This window comes from Corvus hawaiiensis, chromosome 6, assembly GCF_020740725.1.
Source record: "Corvus hawaiiensis isolate bCorHaw1 chromosome 6, bCorHaw1.pri.cur, whole genome shotgun sequence".
Taxonomy (NCBI): Eukaryota; Metazoa; Chordata; class Aves; order Passeriformes; family Corvidae; genus Corvus; species Corvus hawaiiensis.
Window position 1 is genome coordinate 27,882,073 of NC_063218.1, and position 20,551 is coordinate 27,902,623.

General features: G+C 34.9%; 1 protein-coding gene across 6 annotated transcripts in view; it reads left to right on the plus strand.

Moving 5' to 3' along the window:
- STRN3 (striatin 3) overlaps nucleotides 1–20,283 on the plus strand; it is a 62,597-nt gene extending 42,314 nt beyond the window's left edge. For all 6 annotated transcript variants that reach the window (XM_048306115.1, XM_048306117.1, XM_048306116.1 and 3 more), the window contains 9 exons: nucleotides 3,726–3,859; nucleotides 9,567–9,742; nucleotides 9,872–9,919; nucleotides 11,645–11,766; nucleotides 12,407–12,574; nucleotides 12,826–12,966; nucleotides 14,882–14,989; nucleotides 17,252–17,338; nucleotides 17,457–20,283. In XM_048306115.1, the coding sequence (XP_048162072.1) occupies nucleotides 3,726–3,859; nucleotides 9,567–9,742; nucleotides 9,872–9,919; nucleotides 11,645–11,766; nucleotides 12,407–12,574; nucleotides 12,826–12,966; nucleotides 14,882–14,989; nucleotides 17,252–17,338; nucleotides 17,457–17,626 (1,154 nt within the window). In that variant the 3' untranslated portion in view covers nucleotides 17,627–20,283. The remainder of the gene's footprint in view (nucleotides 1–3,725; nucleotides 3,860–9,566; nucleotides 9,743–9,871; nucleotides 9,920–11,644; nucleotides 11,767–12,406; nucleotides 12,575–12,825; nucleotides 12,967–14,881; nucleotides 14,990–17,251; nucleotides 17,339–17,456) is intronic.
- The last annotated feature ends 268 nt before the right edge of the window (nucleotides 20,284–20,551 follow it).

Here is a 20,551-nt window from a genome sequence, read left to right on the forward strand (position 1 = left end):
TGTTGTGCAAGGGAACACAGACACAGACCTTGTTATGGACAGGGCCGTTGTCTCAGGTAGAGGCTTTACATCTAAAATAATACTGGACAAAACAATCTTTTTGAAGAATTAGATGCTAAATTTGAATTTGATAGGGACTTACTTTCAGTGCCTCATTCTTGTAGCACAAGCACTGTGTTACCCTTCAAGTAAAGATTGTTCACACTGTTCAAATAAACTGCTTTAATGTTTATATTTTCACACTGTTTAATGTGTCCATATGTTTTTAACTTGTTGGTGTAGTTTGGGCTTTATTCATTAAGAGTAGTAATATTAATGTCTATCATCTTACCTGCTCATTGTGGTTTCTGCATTGTTTTTAAACTTGATTATTAGAGTGTAAATTCTGCTATTTCTATCCCGAATGCTAGGTGGCTTTTTGACCTTTTGTCTGTACCATAAGGTGCAAAGCTGCAAACAAACAGGCAGTGTTGTATTTGAATTCCTCATGTGTGTGTTAAAAGGCCAAATACTTCATTATCATAAAATACAGATTTTGCACCATGCGGTACAAATACAAGTTTTACTCAATTATTTATTCAGCTGTATTTTAAAAGCTAAGATTTTGCAGATGATTTTAGGCTTTCTTCCTGGGACACACTAGCCTATGCTGATGGATTTTATCAAACCATGATTTTCTTGTGACTGGATGGAAGTTTCATGTTACAATTTGAAGTGTTACAGTTCTGAGACAGTGGTTGATAATTTTTTCTTGAAGGGGAGTTCAGGGACTAACTGGCTCTAACTGGCTTGGAATACACCTTTCATACCTCTAAAGGTGTGAGAGTTAGGTTTTTGTTGGGGTTTTTTTTTTCACTCTCAACTGCCTGACTAAATACGATGTTATGCCATAATTTCACTTGATAATTTTGGCCATGAGAAATTGGAGTTTCCATTTCAACATATTGTATGACTCAGAAATGGTATCAACATGATTTTCCATCCAGTGTACAGAGAATTACTTTCTTCACTGGTTGTTTTTCAGTTTTAATATCTACAGATTGCAGAGGTGTCAATCTACAGATTGACAGAAAAAAGCAGTAATAGATAATTGCTTGGGTATGAATAGCTGCTTTTGGTGTACCACATATTAACTTTGTGGAAAACAAGGTAAAGATGTCCTGTTGTACAGCAGACAACAACAGCCTATATGAACGTACATATCTGATCAGAGATTAAAGTAGTTTGTACAAATATTACAGCTTGATTTTGACTTAATTATGTATGATGTCAAGAGCTTGAAGGTAAGAAGTGCTGGTTAGGATTGGCTAAGCAAATATTCAATAATACGATTTTGTATTTCAGTATTTATTTCACCTAGTTTCACCTACAAAGGAACTTGTACTACCACATTTTTACTTTATTGATTGCAAACTCAGTTAAACATTTATATTATGCTATGAGAATAATATTGTACTGTGTGTTAGCATACTTGGATTTTTTTTCTAGATGAAAAGCATTAAAAAGTCATATATTTAACTACCATTTGCATATATCAATTGATGCATTGTTTTTGATATGTGAAGATGTGGGTCTTTATTTTTAGTAGCTGTAACATCATGTATTTTTCATTGTGTTACTATTCTGCCTTTTCTTTTCTACAAAAGCAGTTTGCAACCATTTTTTAAACTTCTCAAATATGCCTCACTTTAAAATATAAAATGTGCAAATGAATTGTAGAACACACTGTATGCACATACTGGCAACTTTAGTATTGAGAAACAGTCTTCTGAATTTCAAGTAGCATTAATTTTGAAGCTTTAAGTAAAGAGATAGTCACCCATGCAAACAAAGCTTGATGAATTTGTAGTATAAGTTCCTAATGTGGTAGTCCTTAATTTTTAGTATAAAGCATAGGAAGATTGATCTGTTAAGGTCAGGTGACATTAATTTCACAAAGAATTAGTATCACAAGTTACGGGGCTTACGTAAACCTTATGGGCCTGTCCTAAAGATCAAATAGGAGTAACAGGAAAGTAAATAGGTGTTTTGTAGGAATATGGCTTTTTATGAATTATAAATTGTTTGTAGTAGACTGTCAAATGTAGAGTTTTAGTAAATTACTAATGAAATTAAAAGCTTATTCATATAAGGGCATGGTAAGCCATTTTGGGCTGTTAATGTAATGTTACATTCTTACAAGTTAAACCTCTGTATGGATTGTGAATATTTTTAAAACAGGTGATTGTGTATAGTTAAAATATTGTTAGCTCTTTTTATGCAATTATAGGAACAGCAGTCTGTATTCTTATATAGATTATATTCTTAGATTCTCACAAATGGTTATGTTGACTGTGCTAATGAGGTTACATTTCTTAATAGTACAATAGTTCTGAAGCATTAGAACCTGTTTTATTCTTGAGAAGTGATGTATTTTGATCTAGCTGGACTGGCTCCTCTTTGCATAGCCCTAGCAGTGGTGCCAGACATCTATAAATTTACGGCTGGTTTCAGTCACTTCCAGCAGGAGTGGAACAGACCTAGGTTACCATTCAGATAGTGGCAATATGGAATAATAGAGATGTGTGTTCTAAACAGGAATGAGTTAATTATTAGTGCTCCTGTTTGGAACTTCTTTTGTGAGACAAAATCCCAAGAAACTGGGAACTATATTCTCAGAGATTGAAGGGTTTTCTAGGAGGATCAGAAATTAGGAGTGGCATTAAACTGAGGCCATAACTCTCTCTGCCAAATCAGTGAAATTCAAAAGTCAAGCAAGTTTAATTTTTCAAGATGTCAAATATCATTTAACATATTTTGCAGATGATTATACTTAGTTAAATTTCACACATACCTTTTTTTTACATACGCTACTTAACAAGCGTTGCTATTTCTAAGTGGAAAACTGAGAAGTAAAAGTAGCTTCTAAAATGTGCTAAAGTGTTACAATGTTTAAGCCTTCGTTGCTGTTCCTTACTGCTAAATTGATATTTGTGGGTTGAGGGAGATTTACAGAATTGTTGAAGAGTGTAAAGAATATGGGTGAATATATATAACTTTATTATTCAGATGGGAATTCATAGTGAATAGCTATATATAACTTCTTTTCATTCTAAATGATAATTAACAGAAATGTTAAATTTTAATTTGAGGAAGGCATAGCTAGACAACGTATCAGTTGAGTATACTTTAAAATTAGAATCCAAAATCATGACAAGAAACTAACAGAGGAAATAAATAATAGATGTTTTTTTCAGTTGTCTGAAAAATCTCAGAGTAGAAGAGATGTTTTGCAGGAGTCTTTTGCTTGAGCGATTAAAAAGTACTTCAGTATGCAAGTAGAAATATTTGACTAGTATAAAACACAAAGACTTATTTGCAAGTGGATAGAAGGCAGGAAGCATGGTGCAATGAATGAAAAACTCAGCTGAGAATTTGGGGACCTGGGATGTACATTTGATATTGCAGTGTAAATTAATGTCAGTCAAGTCACTTGTCAGTATTAACACCTCTGTAAAGTAAGTTGAAATCAAATTACAAAGCATGATGCAAGAATTGTGTGTATAATGTGTGTGTGTTTGCACATGTGTGCGTGTCTTCATACTTTTTTTTTTAGTTGGGGCTGTATGTAGTACATATAAGTTCAGTTCTAAGCTCTGCTTTGCTATTAAGTGATGAATAATACAGCTTTTCATCAGTTTGAATTATTATATTGAGACTTAAAGAAACTGTTTTGTTCTTTGTAGCTGAGCCAATAACGTTTCCACCTGGAGGAGGCAAGTCATTTATTATGGGTTCTGATGATGTGTTGTTAAGTGTTCTGGGCCTTGGAGACCTTGCAGACTTGACAGTTACAAATGATGCAGACTATAGTTATGATGTAAGTGCAATTTTATTTTAAAATTCTTTACACAGCTTAACCAATAATAGTTGGGTCCCCTCTCCTCCACCCTGAATATTACTGATGCACTTCATTAGTAAAAGCTGTTACTTGAAAGGAGAGAGCATGCTCCTTGTGAATGAGCTAAGTAATTTGGGTAACCAGAATTAAGTGAGATGACTTGGGGTTTTTCTGTGTTAATAATTTAATTCAGATTTTGTCACTGGGGGGGGAATGTGTTATGACATAAAATACATATTAATGTCTTACCATGACAAAAACAATAGTTACACACTGAAATGGAGTATTGAGTAGACATGGCATGGAACACAAATATTGATATTAACTTATTTATTTGCTGTCCTTTTGATGAGTAAGTAGTGTTAACAGCATAGACTACACATAGTAGTGTATTTCAGATGTAAGCTTTTAGGGGGTATTTTTATTATAATCTAGAGTGTTCTGATATTCCTTTGACCATATGCATTAAGCTTCTACCAGTAGTGTTAAATGACTTTTTCATTGGCTATTAACATTGGATGGCTGGTTAGGGAAGTGTTCAGGTAAGTTTTGCATGCAGTATTGTATTTAAAATGTCTTGTAATATTGGCTTGACTGCAGATTGCAACTTTGCAGTGTATTCCTGTCTTTTGTGAGGTATAACTTCTTTATAAAACAGTGTGTAGCCATTTTGCTTATTCCGAGATGGAGGGATATTTACAGGTGAGCCAGGACTAAACTCAGAAAGCATTACAATGAATATAATTGATACCAGCTGATCAAACTGTTACATGAGACTCTGTGCTACTTGTGACAAACCTGACAAAATGGTTTCTGTGGTGTGAAGAGTGATGCAGAATAAAAGTTAACCTTTGCTGTTGGAAAACTTAGAGAGTAACTGATAAATACACAAATATGAAGTGCTGCCTGAGCTAAAAAGAAATTTGCAGTAGAAGGCAGTACTTCGCACATTTGTTGAAGGCTGGAAGGTGTTAGTTATCCTGTAGGTGAAGTTGATTGTACTTTTTCAATGTAGTTGAATTTTCAAAGTTTTCTCACTTAATTAGAAGTTCTTTAATTTCAGCTTGGTTTGGGAGGTGAGTGGGAAGAGGCTATTTCATGCTCTTATATGTGATATATACAGAAGACAAAAGATAGAAGTAGGGTTTTGTTTTCTTACCGGACCATTCACCGCATATGAGGTGTGATTGGCCATAATTGTCACTTGGTTTCCCTGCTTCTTGTCCAGTCCTCCTTTCTCAGTACTCTTAGGATATTTTCTTCCTTTTAAAGCATAGCTGAAAAATGCACGGTGGCTTCTGACTTCATGTGTCAGAAAAAACAAAAATAACACAGGTGGCAAGAATTTTTTTATATTTAAGAAGACACTGTCCTGTCATGAATCTGAAGAGACTGAAATTCAGGTGCTATTAGTTCTTCATCACAGTGTTTCTTCAGGTTAAAAATTCCTTGATAGTTCTTAATTTCTGAAGTTGTTTCCTCATAGCTATGGATTTGCAGCACAATAAGACCATGTCTTACCCTGTACTTGTAATCCGGTACTTGTAGGGCATCTTAGTCTAATGCCTTTTTAAGCTTAGCTGAAGTCACCTCCTTTTCCAGTATATCTTCAGACAAGGAGTTAATGTGTAAGTAAAGCAGCAACAATAAAAAAACCTCAAACCAGAACACTTAATGCATTTGCTCCCAATAGGTTCATGTTCTTCAAATAGCTTTTGTGAGCCATTAGAGTGCATGAATAAATAAAGTCACGACAGGCTTCCACTAGCTTTTATGTATCACTCCTTGATGAGTGTTGTATTTTGAAAAGGAGAGGATATGAATGCTGGATGGGGGTTAAGTATAAATCTTAGGAATTTCAACTGTAGCTCAAAAGATTTCTGTATGTTTGATTAAATGCACAGGTTGTCTCCGAGACTGGTCATCTGTTAAACTGTACAGTCATCTCAAGTCATGTCTTTCTCATTATCTGGCTATTTACGTTGACCTCAGTGCATGTAGTTGTTTTTATGTTGAGGGAATAATGTTGCCAAATCAAATGCTCCCATTTGTATATTTTTGGATTCCATAGCAGCAGAGAATGGTGTTTTTCTGCAGTAGGACTGACTGAAAAATGGAAAGCTTTCCTTTATCAGAGCATGTAAACTTGGAAAACTCCAATAAGTTACAACATTATGAAGAAAAAGTAACATTAAAACATAAAAAGACACTGGCTGCAGTTATTAATTATTGTTTCCTAAATTTTCTGTTTGCTGTTGGGGAGTACTTGTTTGAGACAGGGAAATGCATGTCTCCTTACTATGTGTTAGGATTCTGTTGACAGCAGGGGCAGGGAAGATCTTCATTCCCTGGTGCCTTTTTTTTTGGTGGGAAGGAGCTGGTTTTGGTTTGTGTTTGTTTAGCTAAGGTGTAGTTTCAGTCTGGTTTGCTTGTGCTTTACAAGGCAGAATGAATGGGTTGTTTGTGATCCTATACAGACAAAAAATACAAAGACAAAAAGAGATTTTTATTAGGTTAGATTGAGCAAGAATAATAAAGCAGGCATTTCCAATTCTGATTGCATCTGTTCAGCAATTTCTTGTGGTGTATGGTTTGTATGTTTTTTTTTCATTTTGATCCAAGCTTAAGGGGATTTTGCAGTAAAGGTTTTTAGGACATGTAAGGTGTTCTGTGTCTCCTGACCTAGGCAGAGTTTTTGTCTGAGTGTTGGGTGGATTTGGGCAGGGGGACAACTACTTTTTTTTTTTTTTTTTATAGAATGTACTATTTTCTGTGTTTGTCAGCAGAGGATGAGAATCAAGGATTCAGCTGATCCTTCTTGGTCTATAGTAAAGTCCACTAAAGTTCATGGAAAAAGGGAGGACCAGCTAGTGAAGTTGTATGGTTCCATAGTCTGTCTTGTCATGACATTGGTTATGTTGACTCTGTGTATGTGTATGTATGTGTGTGTGTATATATATATACACACACACAGAGTAGGGCATCAAGACTCAGGAGGGCAGTGTGTCCATCTATGCCTTATATTTTGAGAGGCTTTTGAGATGTCACACTTTAGAACATTGATATACACTGTCACATTTTACTACTTTTCCATTATTCCTCTGGCCCATTTTGAGGAATAATCTCCCATTTATCCTTTGTAATCATCAAATCCCTTTTCCAAGTCCTTGACTGTGTTTTTCTGAGGTGGGGTTGAGTTTTTTATTTGGTTTTTTGGAACTACATTACTGGTTAGCTGTTTTTCTTAGAGATTGCAAGGACCTCTTTAAAGATGTATCAGTTGTTCTCCTACTTTTGCAGTAAGGATATCAGGATCCATTAGAAACATGGATAAGGAAAAGAATTTTTAAGAATTGGTTTATGTATAACTAGATTTCTAATGAAGAGTATGTGGCGTCTTCTTAAAAGAAACAAGATGTTCCAGTCTGTTTTAAAAAAATTAAGGCTTCAAATCTATACTTTAAATAAGAAATATACCTTACTTTTCATAACTTGTGTAAATTCTGTACCTTGCATTTTAGCAGATTTCTCTGTACTGCTGAAAACAAAATTACCCTTGCAGCAGCCCTTTTAAGAAAGAAACCAAAAAAGATATAATTAACCCTTTTCATATTTTGAAAAATAAGGATTACTGTATCCAGTTCCGATTTTCTTGAATGACTTTTCATCACAACTGTAATAGAAATTATTGTCATGTGGATGCATATTGCACCCAAAAAATTGAAAGTTTTCTGTGTAATCTGGGATGTATCATGTGCTAAAATTAAGGATTGGTATTTCAAAATTTGGCTTTAATTTCTCTAAGCCCCGGATCACCACAAGTACATGAGGCGCATAAGTTAGCTAGGTAGGTGAATATGTTACATAATGAGGATTTCAAATATCAAGGAACTCTATTTACTAGGAAAATACCTTTTTTTTTTTTTTTTTTTTTTTTCCTCTTTTTCCCCCCCACTTCTCTTATCTATTTGGGGAGGCAAATAAATCAACAGTTTGGTCCAAGATCTGTTATGTTTAATGCAGAACTCCAGAATTCCACTCTGCTCTGCTTCCCGAAACAGAAGATTATTCTTTTTAAAAAGCTTGTATATAATATGCAGTGTAGTGCTAATTAACTTAAATCTCGGTAAAAGTATTGCAGTCTTCAGTGCACTCTGAAGTAGGAAGATTGTAAACAAAATGCTTTGTTCTTATATGTATTTCTTGGTTGGTATTAAAAAAACCCTAAAAATTCAGGTTACATGTCTGGTATAACAAGTTTCTGTGACTTGATCAGAATTAGGTAAAGTTTGCACTTAGGACTGAAATTTACAGTAATATAATGGAAAAGCAAATGTCTGCCCATCTGTAACTCAGAACAGTAAATTTTATTAACTGAGCCTGTTTGTTTTGTTGGATAGAATTGAATTTGGTTTGAATGAGTAGTGATGATTCAATCCAGGTTATAGATTTGGTCCAGGAATACTTACTACAGTACTTGTTACACTACTGTCTGATTATTTTCAGTCCTGACAGATATAAGGTAGTAAGATTTTATTAGCTACGGGAGATTTAATTTCTTATTAGTGTTGCTGAAATTAGCTTGAGATGTCAAGATATTGTGGCCTACAGTCAAGAAACATACTTTGACAATTACATGCTGAATAGATAATTTGTAAGGAGAAGGATACAATTAGTTGCCATTCATTCTTAGTTTGCTTATTTTGTTCATCTAATTCAAGTCAGTTTTCTAAACTGCCTTTATAAAAAGAGAGAAGTACCTGGACATGTTGCCTCTTTACGATGGAGGCTTAGGATGGGATGTAGTCTTCTAAGGATCTGCTTGCTACATAAATATAAATTGTATTAAAAGATGTAAATTAGTCTCTTGCAATCTAGAAGGGCTTGAAGTTTTATGGTAACTCTTCTGAGTTACCTATAATTAATACTAAGCAGCTGTAATTATTGTATTTTAGCCTAACAGTCTATAGGTTAAGAGTATGAATTGGATGTTCCCAGTATATAAATGTATAGTTCGCATATATTGCTTCACAAAGCAGCTAGGTTATTGTCTCACAAATATATTTAAAATTCATTAAAGACTTAAAAAATATTTGTGTAATGTTATGTTTAAAATCATGACAAATGTGTATTGAAATTTCGATTAGCTATTTCTGTGTACATACCTTCGCCTGTAGAAGTATTCAAGAATTATGTATGTTTCTTTTCAATCTCAGTCAAGTTACTCATCTGAGGAAGATCACTCACTAAGCACCTCAAGTTGATTTTTGTTGTGTTAAGGTGATGAATGAGCTTTTGATAGCTATAATCTCTTCCTGGGGTACAGACAACATGATATGCAATGACACATTTCTCTTTCTTCAAGGAAGAAGAATTAGTGTCATTGCACGAAAGGATTAAAATCAGTTTTGAAAATCAAGTCTTCTGTGTATTTAACATTATATATCGTTCCAGCCTGGGTCAAAGGAAACTGTTGCAGACTGCCTAGCTGGCCAGATGGGGTTATAGATATAGATATAGATATATATATATATACAAATCAGTAGGTAAATGCAAACTTAAGATTGAATATGTATTAGCTGAGTCAAGCATAGGCTGTTTTCCAAAAAAAATGGGGGGATATATATATAAAAGATGTATTTTAAAATCCAAGATAAAATTACACCTTTGCTTTTCTTCTTTTAAGTTGCCAGCCAATAAAGATGCCTTCCGAAAGACATGGAACCCTAAGTATACGCTACGCAGTCATTTTGATGGAGTGCGAGCATTAGCTTTTCATCCTGTAGAGCCTGTGCTGGTTACAGCCTCTGAGGACCATACTCTAAAACTTTGGAATTTGCAGAAAACGGTTCCTGCCAAAAAGCAAGTATATGGGTTTTTATAAAACATCACTGGTGTTTTACATGCCTTTGAAATTGATTAAACTCTTATGTTTTCAGAATTTTTCAGTAAAGATTTCATGTAGTGTAATAACTCTTCTTTCTCTTTCAGGAGTGCCTCTTTAGATGTAGAACCCATCTACACATTTAGGGCCCACATGTAAGTGACATTATTCATGGCTGATAAATATACTGTTGTTATCTCATGTATTCATAAAAAACTTCAGTGTAAAAGCCACAAATGATACTATTTTTACATTGTTTAGACAAGGCCCATTATACTTTGTAAAGCAGCTTAATACCAAGCAAGCCCCTGTCATGAATTGCAGAGTCAATGATAACGCAAGAAGAAGAAAGTGGCAAATTTGTTTAGCTGCAGTGGAAAGGAGAGATTATAGATGATGATAATGTAATCACCTAAGACGTGTCTCGGAGTGTGGATTTTATATGTAATATGTGGAAAAGATGAGTAAGGTAGAGGCTAGTCTTGGCTACTGTCTTCAGATGCAGGTCTGTGTCTTAGTGATTTTTCAGCTTGTGTTAACTGCTTTATTACTGCCTGAGTTTCACTTCCTAATTTTGAATTCTGCTTTCTTTCAATAAGAGGGCAAGATAAAAACACACAGTTGATAGCCAGAGTAGTACTTTGCTTATATAAGTAAAGATCCACTCTCCGACCCAGTTAGCAGGTAAGCTTCAAGAGAGTTCCTTGATAAGCATGGAAGTGGATGGCACTTCTTGTGCTGGCCTCAAAAACAACAAAAAAGAAAATGAATTCATAGTTTGTATTAGGAAATTACACATGCTTCCTCTTCCCTTACGCCACATGATAGAACATGATGTCTTACTTCTGCACTTACTAGCTAAAGCATAAAACACTCTTCCCCAGGATTGGGTTACCAGTTTGTCCTCATGTTGAAATATAAGTTCTTGTAAGTAATACAGGGGGTCACTGACCAATTGAATTCTCCAGATCTCTGTCTAAATTTAAGCTGTTACTTGTGTATTTGTTAGTGAATATTCAAAGTAAGGTTTGGGAAAGTTCTGATACAGAACTAATCCCCACCCTATGACTTCTAGTGTGATGTAGCAAAGTAATTTTACTATTTTTCCCCTCAGGCAATTATTGAGCAACATTGCCTTTCTGCCCATCTTCATTCTTCGTTTTACCAAATATATAGGTGGATTCAGCCAGTAGTCTTCCTTTTCAACATCTTCAAATATGTAATTCTAGTTTGTTTATCTGCACTCATTTTTATCATGAGCATGGCTGTCAAATGACCCAGACACCTAGTTTGGGGATGTGGTTTTACAGTACAGTTAAACTTGTGGTAGTAGTGTGTCCAAAGTAGTATACCTCTTTCTCCCTGGGCTACAACCTGTGCTTGTGTGGTATCACAGCAAGCAGGTTGAAGAAGTTAAACCAGTAGGAGTCTAAATTTGGCCAAAAGGTACAATTTCTAGGTTTGTTTTTCTGAACCAGTTTCCTGGAGCATAGGTTATTATCTGTTCCTTAAAGTAGGATGAGAAGATCGTTGCCAGGGAGGAGGGGGGCTGCAGCCACCTCTTTCTGCACAGCTAGCTATTAGATTGGCGTAGACACGCTGTAGAAACTCACCATTTGTAGTGTAGGTACACTGAGAAATCAGGTAGTGTTCTTTGAATTGCTTCAATTTGCATAGTTTTAGTTAATTACTTATCATTATTTTAATAGATGTTGATATCACTTGTTGAGACTTAAAAAATGTTTTAATAGAATTGTTTCTATGAAGAGGTTTGTAACTGCTTAAGCCAATCCAGATGTTTTTTTGAAAGCAGATAGCCAGATTTTCACTTCTCTCCCATAGGCAATTACCAATCAGCTTTTTTCTCTGTCTCTGAATAGTGGACCTGTATTGTCATTGGCAATTAGTTCCAATGGAGAACAGTGTTTCAGTGGTGGTATTGATGCAACCATCCAGTGGTGGAACATGCCTAGCCCTAATGTGGATCCATATGATACCTATGGTAAGTACCTTTTAAAAGATAAACAACTTATTGTCTTGAACATTATTTTTCCACTTGATGTTAATATGTTTATTAGGGCTTTTTTGAAATATTACTGCCATTTATCAGCTACACTGTGTGTTTTCAACTACTTATGTGTGGCAAATATTAGTTATTTATTCCCACTTGCACTGGTGATGTACTTTGTGTAGAACTGTAATAGGGAGACTTAGGAATTCATGAGATTTATGCAGTAAAGAAAAAATTAATCATAACTTATATTTTTGAGAAGCAAAAAATTTTGAACCAGAATTACAACTTCTTAATGGTTATTTATTTCTTCTGATGGAAATTTACCAGAAAACTAAGGTAAATGTTGTTTCAGTTGTTTGTGGGGTTTTTTTGTTGGCTGGTTTGGTTTTGTAGGTTTTTTTTTTTTGTTTGAGTTTTTGTTTGTTTGTTTTCCTGGTTGGTTGGTTTTTTTGAGAAGGATGACAGTGGTTGTGCAAAATGACTTGTGTAATCTTCTAGCTGTTGCTTAGACAGGAGGGGCAGGGGCGACATACAACTGTTTTATGTGGAATTTAATTTTTGTTGAGGTACAAGAAATACTTAATGTTTCTTCACTAAAAAGATTTCATTTCTGAACTTTTTTTTCCAGAGCCAAACGTTCTAGCTGGCACATTAATTGCTCACACAGATGCAGTCTGGGGTCTTGCTTACAGTGGTGTAAAGAATCACTTACTCTCTTGTTCAGCAGATGGCACTATTAGGTTATGGAACCCACCGGAAAAAATTCCCTGTATTTGCACTTACAACGGAGAGAAAGGTAACTTTTTGCAATGGTCTTGAAAATCTGTTATGAGGCAGCTGATGATGCATCCAGGCTCATTATCTCCATTTATCCAAACTAGGTAACAGAGCTAAAGGAGGAACTTGTAATAAAATAATCATGGTGCAGTAACATTACTTTAAAGAAAGGTGCAAATTTCTTCTTTGAAGTATGAGCTTAAATGTTTAAACTGTCAGGAATTTTTAAAGTGTTTTGATCTTTCTAAAGATATTTTTCGCTCTTTCTAGAGCATGGAATACCCACATCAGTCGACTTCATAGGTTGTGACCCTGCTCATATGGTGGCATCTTTTAACACTGGCAGCACAGTCATCTATGATTTAGAAACATCCCAGTCAGTGGTAATGTTTTCATCACAAGTAGAATCTGGTAAGTAGAGCTCTTCCATAATAAATAGCCATCTTGGATGAGGTACCTGTTATATTATATGGTACCTCATTGTATGGTGTAGTAAATAAAAAAAATTTTACTCTTCTTCTGCATCATTCAGTTTGAAAGATGGTTAGATGCTTAAAGATGCTTGGAACAAACACTGTGGAAAGGTGTTTCAGCCCCTCTATTCTGGTCTTGTGAGACCCTGCCTGGAGTGCTGCGTCCATCTCTGGGGTCCCAGAGACTGAGTCCAGAGCAAGGCCGTGAGGGTGATTCCAGAGCTGGAACACCTCTCCTGTGAAGACAGGCTGAAAGAGTCGGGGTTGTTCAGTCTGGAGAAGGTTCTTGGGAGACATTATCGTGATCTTCCAGTACCTAAAGGAGCCTACAAGAAACTTGGAGAGGAACTTGTTGATACAAGGGCATATGGTGACAAGACAAGGGGGAATGGCTTCAAACTGAAAGAGAGTAGGTTTAGATTAGTTATTAGGAACAAGTTCTTTACTGTGAGAGTGGTGAGGTGCTGGCAGAGGTTGCTCAGAGAAATTGTGGATGCTCTGTCTCTGGGAAGTGTTCTAGGCCAGGTTGAATGTGGCTTTAAACAGTCTGGTTTAGTGAATGGTGTCCTGTTGCAGGGGAAATTGGAACTAGATGATATTTAAGATCCCTTCCACCCAAGCCATTTTATGACTATTAACAGGATTTGAAAGTAGTTAGAGATAGTGAAAGTGACAGTTACTGTTCTCTAAGATTTTTTAAGATTCAATTGTCTGCTTTGTTCATTAAACCACATTTTTCATCATATAGCCTTGACATGGAGGTTATTAAGACAAGTAGGTGAATAATAGGTGTATTAAACAGAATATTTAGTTTAGGGTAGAATTCTGCTCATGTTGGGATTAAGCACAGTTTCTTGTGGAACTCTTTAGAAATCTTGTTGCTGCAAATAAAGTGTTACAGAGAGGTAGCTCATTAAGAATTAATTGCATGTGTCTGATGAAACTCTAGATAGATGAGACTTTTCGTGAACCTCCTAAAGTGTTTCGTAAGGAAAGCCTCCAGTTCCTGCTCATTCCTTTCTATAAAATGTGATCTAAAAGAATAGTGCAACGGGAGAATTTGCTTCTCCCCTCTAATTAGTCTAGTTTACTTAATAATTGAACTTACAGACTTCACCACAGGTTGCAAAACTGTGTAAAAGCTATCTTACAGATACCTCGTGCAAAGCCTGACATTGAAGTGAGAAGGAACATCACAATTTGGAGAAATACCTTTTCTAGTCTGAAGAGAAACTTTTAAATGGAATCAAGAAAAATAAGGCACAGCAATTGGGATACCAAGATGAGAAAGTTTTTTTTTTTAAAGGGTATCCTGTAGACTGCTAAAGAGATTTTAAACCATTCATTGTTTAAGTTGAAATTGAAGACACACATATATCTGATAGAATCTAAGAGGTTAGGTTGACTTCGGTTATTTGGATTCTCTGATCTAGTAGAAGGTGTCCGTTCCAACCCAAACCATTCTGTGACTCTGTCTTTTTTTCTCCCCCCCAGCTAAATATTTTTTGATGTGGAGGTGTAAGAGCTGTGTGCTGAACATATATTACACATGCTACAGTTTGTTTCTACTTGGCTAGTGCTGCCCTGCCGTACTTGCTCGGTTTTATCTCTCAAGAGTCTTTCATGGGTGTAAACTACTTGTAAGCTTTAACCTTACAGTACTTTGGCTAGAGTCTGCCTCACTTTGCCCCATCCTGTAAAGCAAGAAGCTTTATTTCTTAGGAGATCCATTGGTCCTAAAATGTTGTTTACCTAATATTAGTTAATATGGTAAAGTGTAATGCTAAAATACTGTCATTTTAACTTTAACATTTTCTTTAAGGCAAATGAATATTCTTTTATTTTATTTTCAGGTGTACAATCAAATAATCATATTAACAAGGTAGTAAGTCATCCCACACTTCCTGTAACTATCACAGCACATGAAGATAGACACATCAAATTTTTTGACAACAAAACGGGTAAGGATAAAGAGAACCTGAGTTGTGCATATGAATATGTTTAAAGAAATCTGGATGAGATGGGGGCAATCCATTTGTAGAAAACTTACTAGTCATGTAGTCTTACACAAAACAGAACTTCTGGTATTTCTAAGATTAAACCTTTTCAGTACCTTCTCTGTGAAATAGTGATATGTGTTGCAATTGCAACTTCAAAAGTCAGAAAACACTCTCAAAACAGGCAGAGAGAGTTGTGAGGGACAAGAAAATGGTCTTTAATTGTAGAGTACGTTTGCTTTGTTCCTTTTTTCATCATTTCCATGCTTTTACAGTTACGTTTTTCAACTGGTAGTTGAAAGTAGTAAAAAAGATGGCTTAGTACCTGTTAGGGCAAGAAATAACCCGGAATTCATTGTGGTAATGAAATCCTGTGTTATACTTAAGTTGTTGATTAAGTTTATAAAGCAGAAAAGGATCTGGAAAAACGAAGGTAAAGAAGGCTGTAGGGGAAAACTGCACTGTCTGTCATGACAAAAATGTTGGAATAATTGTAAGAGCAAAATTAAACTTGCGGTTTGTGAAATTACCTGTCACTTCCTACATGTTATCCTATCGAAGTTGGAAGAAAAAAAAAAAATATCAGACTCACTTAAAGTAAGCACGTGCAAAACCCCCATTTAAAGTGTGTTTGATTTGGGCCCAGTAGGGGATGGTGTTCCTGGGGTTTTTGTTTTTGAAAGCAAAAAGCTGGATGTTTTTTCCTCTTTGCACCTGCCATGAACATATGTATTTGAATTGTGGTCATTAAATGCATTGTGTTGATGTTGCTGAAATTAATATTTATTACTTCAAGAAACAAAGAATAAGGAAAAAATCTGCATGAAAAAATAATTGGGTCAAAGACAGGAAACAGAGGGTAGAAGTAAATGGTCTTTTTGTGGAATAAAATATCGGTGGGTCTGGAGAGATCAGCAGTAGTTCAACGTAATGAGCCATCTGAACAGAGAACAGTATATTGGCAGTTAACTGACATTCATTAATTTAGGTTATTAAACATGAAGGCTGACAAGGAAGAACTGGAGATCTTAATAGACATAAAAGCAGGCAAATTAAATTCCATGTGGATAAATGTGAGATGATACATGTAAGGAAAAATAAACATTGTAATAAAAAATAATAATCACTGGGCTGACTGTTCTTATTCAAAGTAGAACTTTGGAGTTATAATAAGAGGTTGGATAAAAATACCAGTTTGTTGCTTAGCAGTCACAATAGCAAAATGCATATTAGAAGGGGGGAAAGGAATCGAAAGCAAAAGGGAACATTTTTAATACCTTTGTATGAATACTTTGTATGAAGTCTTCCTTGTCTCAAAAGGGATATAGCCAAATTAATATGTTTCAGACAATGGTTAAAAAGGTGATTGAAGATCTTCAGTAGCTTTGAGCTTCTTCAGGAAGAATCTTAGAAACTAAATAGACTGAGATTCTTCAGGAAGACAAACAACTGAACAAAGCTGATATACTTCATGTTGGTCATGGTCTTACAGGGATTTATTTGCTCTCTTTTTCAACATATGAACTGAGGTTCAGTTGCTAATCCCCAACAGGTGATAGGCTCAAAACAGAAAGGAGGTGGTGGTTCTTCTGTGCAGTTAAACATTCCAGAACACCTTCCAAAAAGCATAATGAGGTGCTAAAAGATGTTATTAAGTGTCTGGGAACAGAGGTCAGCGAAAAGAAATGCATTAAGAGTAGTCGAATGCAGAGTTAACCCTTCTGGTTTGTGGCATAACCAAACAGTTAATTGTTAGAAGCTGGAGAGTATTTTGGGCAAGTATCGCCTATAGTTGCCTTATTTTTCTCTCCTAGCAGTGACAGAGATAGATGGACCATTGATATGGCTAAGTAAGTCTTGTTTCATAAAGCTTCATCAACACTCTCTCCTACTGGGGCAGTTATTAGGACATTTCAGGGACTAAAAATTGAGGTTCTCACCCAGTCATTTTAGGTCTTCATTGTTGTTGCTGCCAATAAAGATGCCAAGTGGATAAAAAGATTGCTTACAATGACAATACTTTTTTGAGAGTCGTATGTCGTTTACCCTTATGTTTATATAAGAGTCTGCAGTTGAAACTTCGTAATTTCTAATGGAAAAGGACCATTCAAATATTACCGGAATCTAAATAAGCATGTTATCTTATATTGCATTTAATAGGGATGGGTTGGTTTTTTTCAAATAATCAATACTTCACAGGAAATTTACTGTTTATTTTTCTTTTAGGTAAAATGATCCATTCTATGGTTGCTCACTTGGATGCTGTCACAAGTCTAGCTGTAGATCCTAATGGAATCTATTTAATGTCTGGAAGTAAGGGGTTTTTTCATATTCTGTATGTTCTGTATAAATTTTGCATTTATGATGAACTGAATTTCTGATAAATATAACCTTATCTTTTGTCTTTTTCCTTTCTTTCTTTCCTAAACAGGCCATGATTGTTCCATTAGGTTGTGGAATTTGGACAGCAAGACCTGTGTGCAAGAAATAACAGCTCATAGGAAAAAGCTGGATGAATCAATTTACGATGTAGCATTTCATCCTTCAAAAGCATATATTGCCAGTGCAGGAGCTGATGCCCTTGCCAAAGTATTTGTGTGACATAGCAGAACAAACCTGCATCATAACAGCAGGTCTGTTTGGACAAAAAAGAGGGAATGCGTCACTGCCATCAATTGTAAGGTTACCAATAAGACACTACATCTGATCTGCCTGGGTGAAGGCTCTTAATTGGGGCAGGTATAAGTTGGTGAAAAGTCACCACATCCTGAACAATGTCAGGCTCATTCATTTAACTGTAATTACTGTATTTGGGGGGGTGGGGACAAATACAAAAAAGAAAACCAGTATTTGTAGCCTTGACTGGATATGAACTGAGCGTATGTCTGTTCTTTAGGTGTCTTTAAGCAAACGTGGAGTCTGATCTTACAAAAGACTTTTATTTTGGACTCTGTGTGCTGCCTTAGGGTTAGGAATGTGGTGCTCTTGTGGGGGGAAGTGAGCTCCAAGAATAGCTTTCTTTTCATCTCTTAGTAATCTTCTGTTTATCAGTTGAATGCCACAGATTCCCCTTTTAAACTTTTATTTTGCTTTAAAGAAAAGGAAATTTAACTTAAAATATTTTAGCATTAGTTGCACAAAATGTTTGGATAAAATTCTAGTTTTTATAAGTCTTTTTATATATTTAGCCTGTCACAACAGTGCTCAAGATTGTATTGATAATGGTTTTCTGCATTATAGAACCCTAAAACACAGAGATCTCACTGACCCGCTGCCGTGTAACCACAATCTTCCCTTCTTTTGCCTAATACAGCTCAGCTAAGTCCTTGCTTAAGGATGCTAATTCATCATCATCGCATAACTGTCTTCATAAATAAAGGACTGTAAAATGTGTTCTAATGAAACACAGAGGGGTTAACACCCCTGAATGAACTCTTAAAAAAAAATTAATCTTGGCATCCTATCACTATGTGATATTTTGTACATCTTACTGTATTTACGAGTTTATTTATCAAGGATTACCCATCTTGCTAATGGCCTATTGTTATTTATTTCACTTTTTGTTGGTCTTTATATCCTTTTATGTAGTGTGTTAAAGGGCCCTGTATATCTGTTATGGCACTCTTTGAACAGTCTAAAATAATGAGAAAATGGGACATTTGATAATTCTGAAGTTGCAAACCAAGAAATTCTTTTTCCTCTGGTTAAGTACCTGGAGTGGAATTGATTCCAAAAAACCAATCTTGTTTCAAAACCTTTGGAGTGAAAATTATTTTTATTTGCATTTCAAATAGAATACAAACGTAGTTAATTCAAGATTCATAAATCTGCTGTGTTTTGACTAGTTATTCCCTGCTTTTATTTTATTTTTCAGATGTGCTTCAGTTTATGATGTAACTAAAAATTTTGTTTGTGTAATGCATGATTAATACAAAAAAGTATTTTTTCTAGTCTTCCACAAAACTTTTCTGATCAGTTTGCGAGTTTTGATGAGTTTTGTAAGGTTTCTGTTTTACAAACTATGAATCAGCAAATTTTTAAGATTGTACCACATAGCAAAAGTACAGCTGTTGAAAAATAATGTATATAAAATGCATATAATAAATATTAAATGGTGTACCTGTATGTTACTGTTGGCTACATTATTTTGTGTTGCACAGTTTGAAAGAGTCATTCTACAAATTACTAAATTAGGTCTCAATTTTAGCAAAATGACCATTTGTTTATTACGCTTATAAGCTGCTTTGCTTTTGCAAGATTGTTAATAGTTGTCTGGATGTTGACCAACTGTTCAGTTTCAAGCAGCAGTACCCACATATAAGAACATGTTTCCACAGTGTTTTAAAAGATTTTTACAAGAACAAATTGAAAATTGCTAGTGTATTCTTACAGCCCTTATAAGATGATAATTACAGCGTTTTTCATTATCTTTGCATATGATGCGATTCTGAAGTGATTTAGGAGCCAGAAAGGTACTCTGTTTTTATTTCAAACTGCCACTGAATTGTTATGTTGAATTTAAAAAGAAGTAAAATTTCTAAATGCCTAAAATTTGCCCATCTATCTTACCTTTGTCCATTTCTTCCCAAGTCCTCCCATAAAGACGCACAAAAAACTAAACTGAAGGTCAACATTTACCTATTCTGTGACGAGTCACTTTGCTCAAAGTGTATCAGCAGAAACAGAATACCACAATATGGATACTTTCATGTAAAGTAGTATGTTTAGGTATAAGTTAACTAAAGCTAGAACATGTTCCTATAAGTGGTTTAACTGCATTGTTCCATGTAAGTTTCCAGTTTTCCAGTAAGATTGTATTTCATGCCATCTCATGTCAAGCAAATTAGAATTAAAAAAAAAAAAAAAAAAAAGGAAAGAGGTGCTCATGGTAGGCAGAATACTGCAGTTATATTTTGGAATTAATTTTGTTTTAGTAATAATGTTGCCTTGCTTGAAATGTTACAGTAAATTATAATTGTGTAGGAATTGGAGGATTTTGTCCTTTATCATGAAGATTGAGGTGAGGCCTTTCAGTAATTGCTTGTAGGACACTAAGACTTTACTTTTGAAAGTAACATTCAGCTGATTTGCACTTTTTGTTCTTTCCAGTCTAAAGCATTCATCTAATCAACAGACAAGAGAGTATTTGAATTTTATTGGAAGTAATTTCATAATCGCCTTTTCTGAAGCCAAACATTGTTTCTGGCAGCTTTTCCAGACTGCTGCATTTTAATGCTTAAATAAAATGTGATTGTTTAGTAAACATTACTGTGCATAACATTTACCTTTTTTTTTAAATTGTATTAAAATTGAAATGATAAAACCAAAAATATTTGCTTATTTTCCTTAATTGAAATATTAATGGTCATCTTAGTTCACTAATGCATAGTGGATCAAATGCTGTTGTGAGGAATCATTTATTGAATATTACCAAAAATTTCTAATAGAATCTTAGTTTATTTTCTGTGGGGTATAACATGCTAAAACCTTTATTTGTTGGCTTTGAGTTTTTTAGAACAGAAGAGC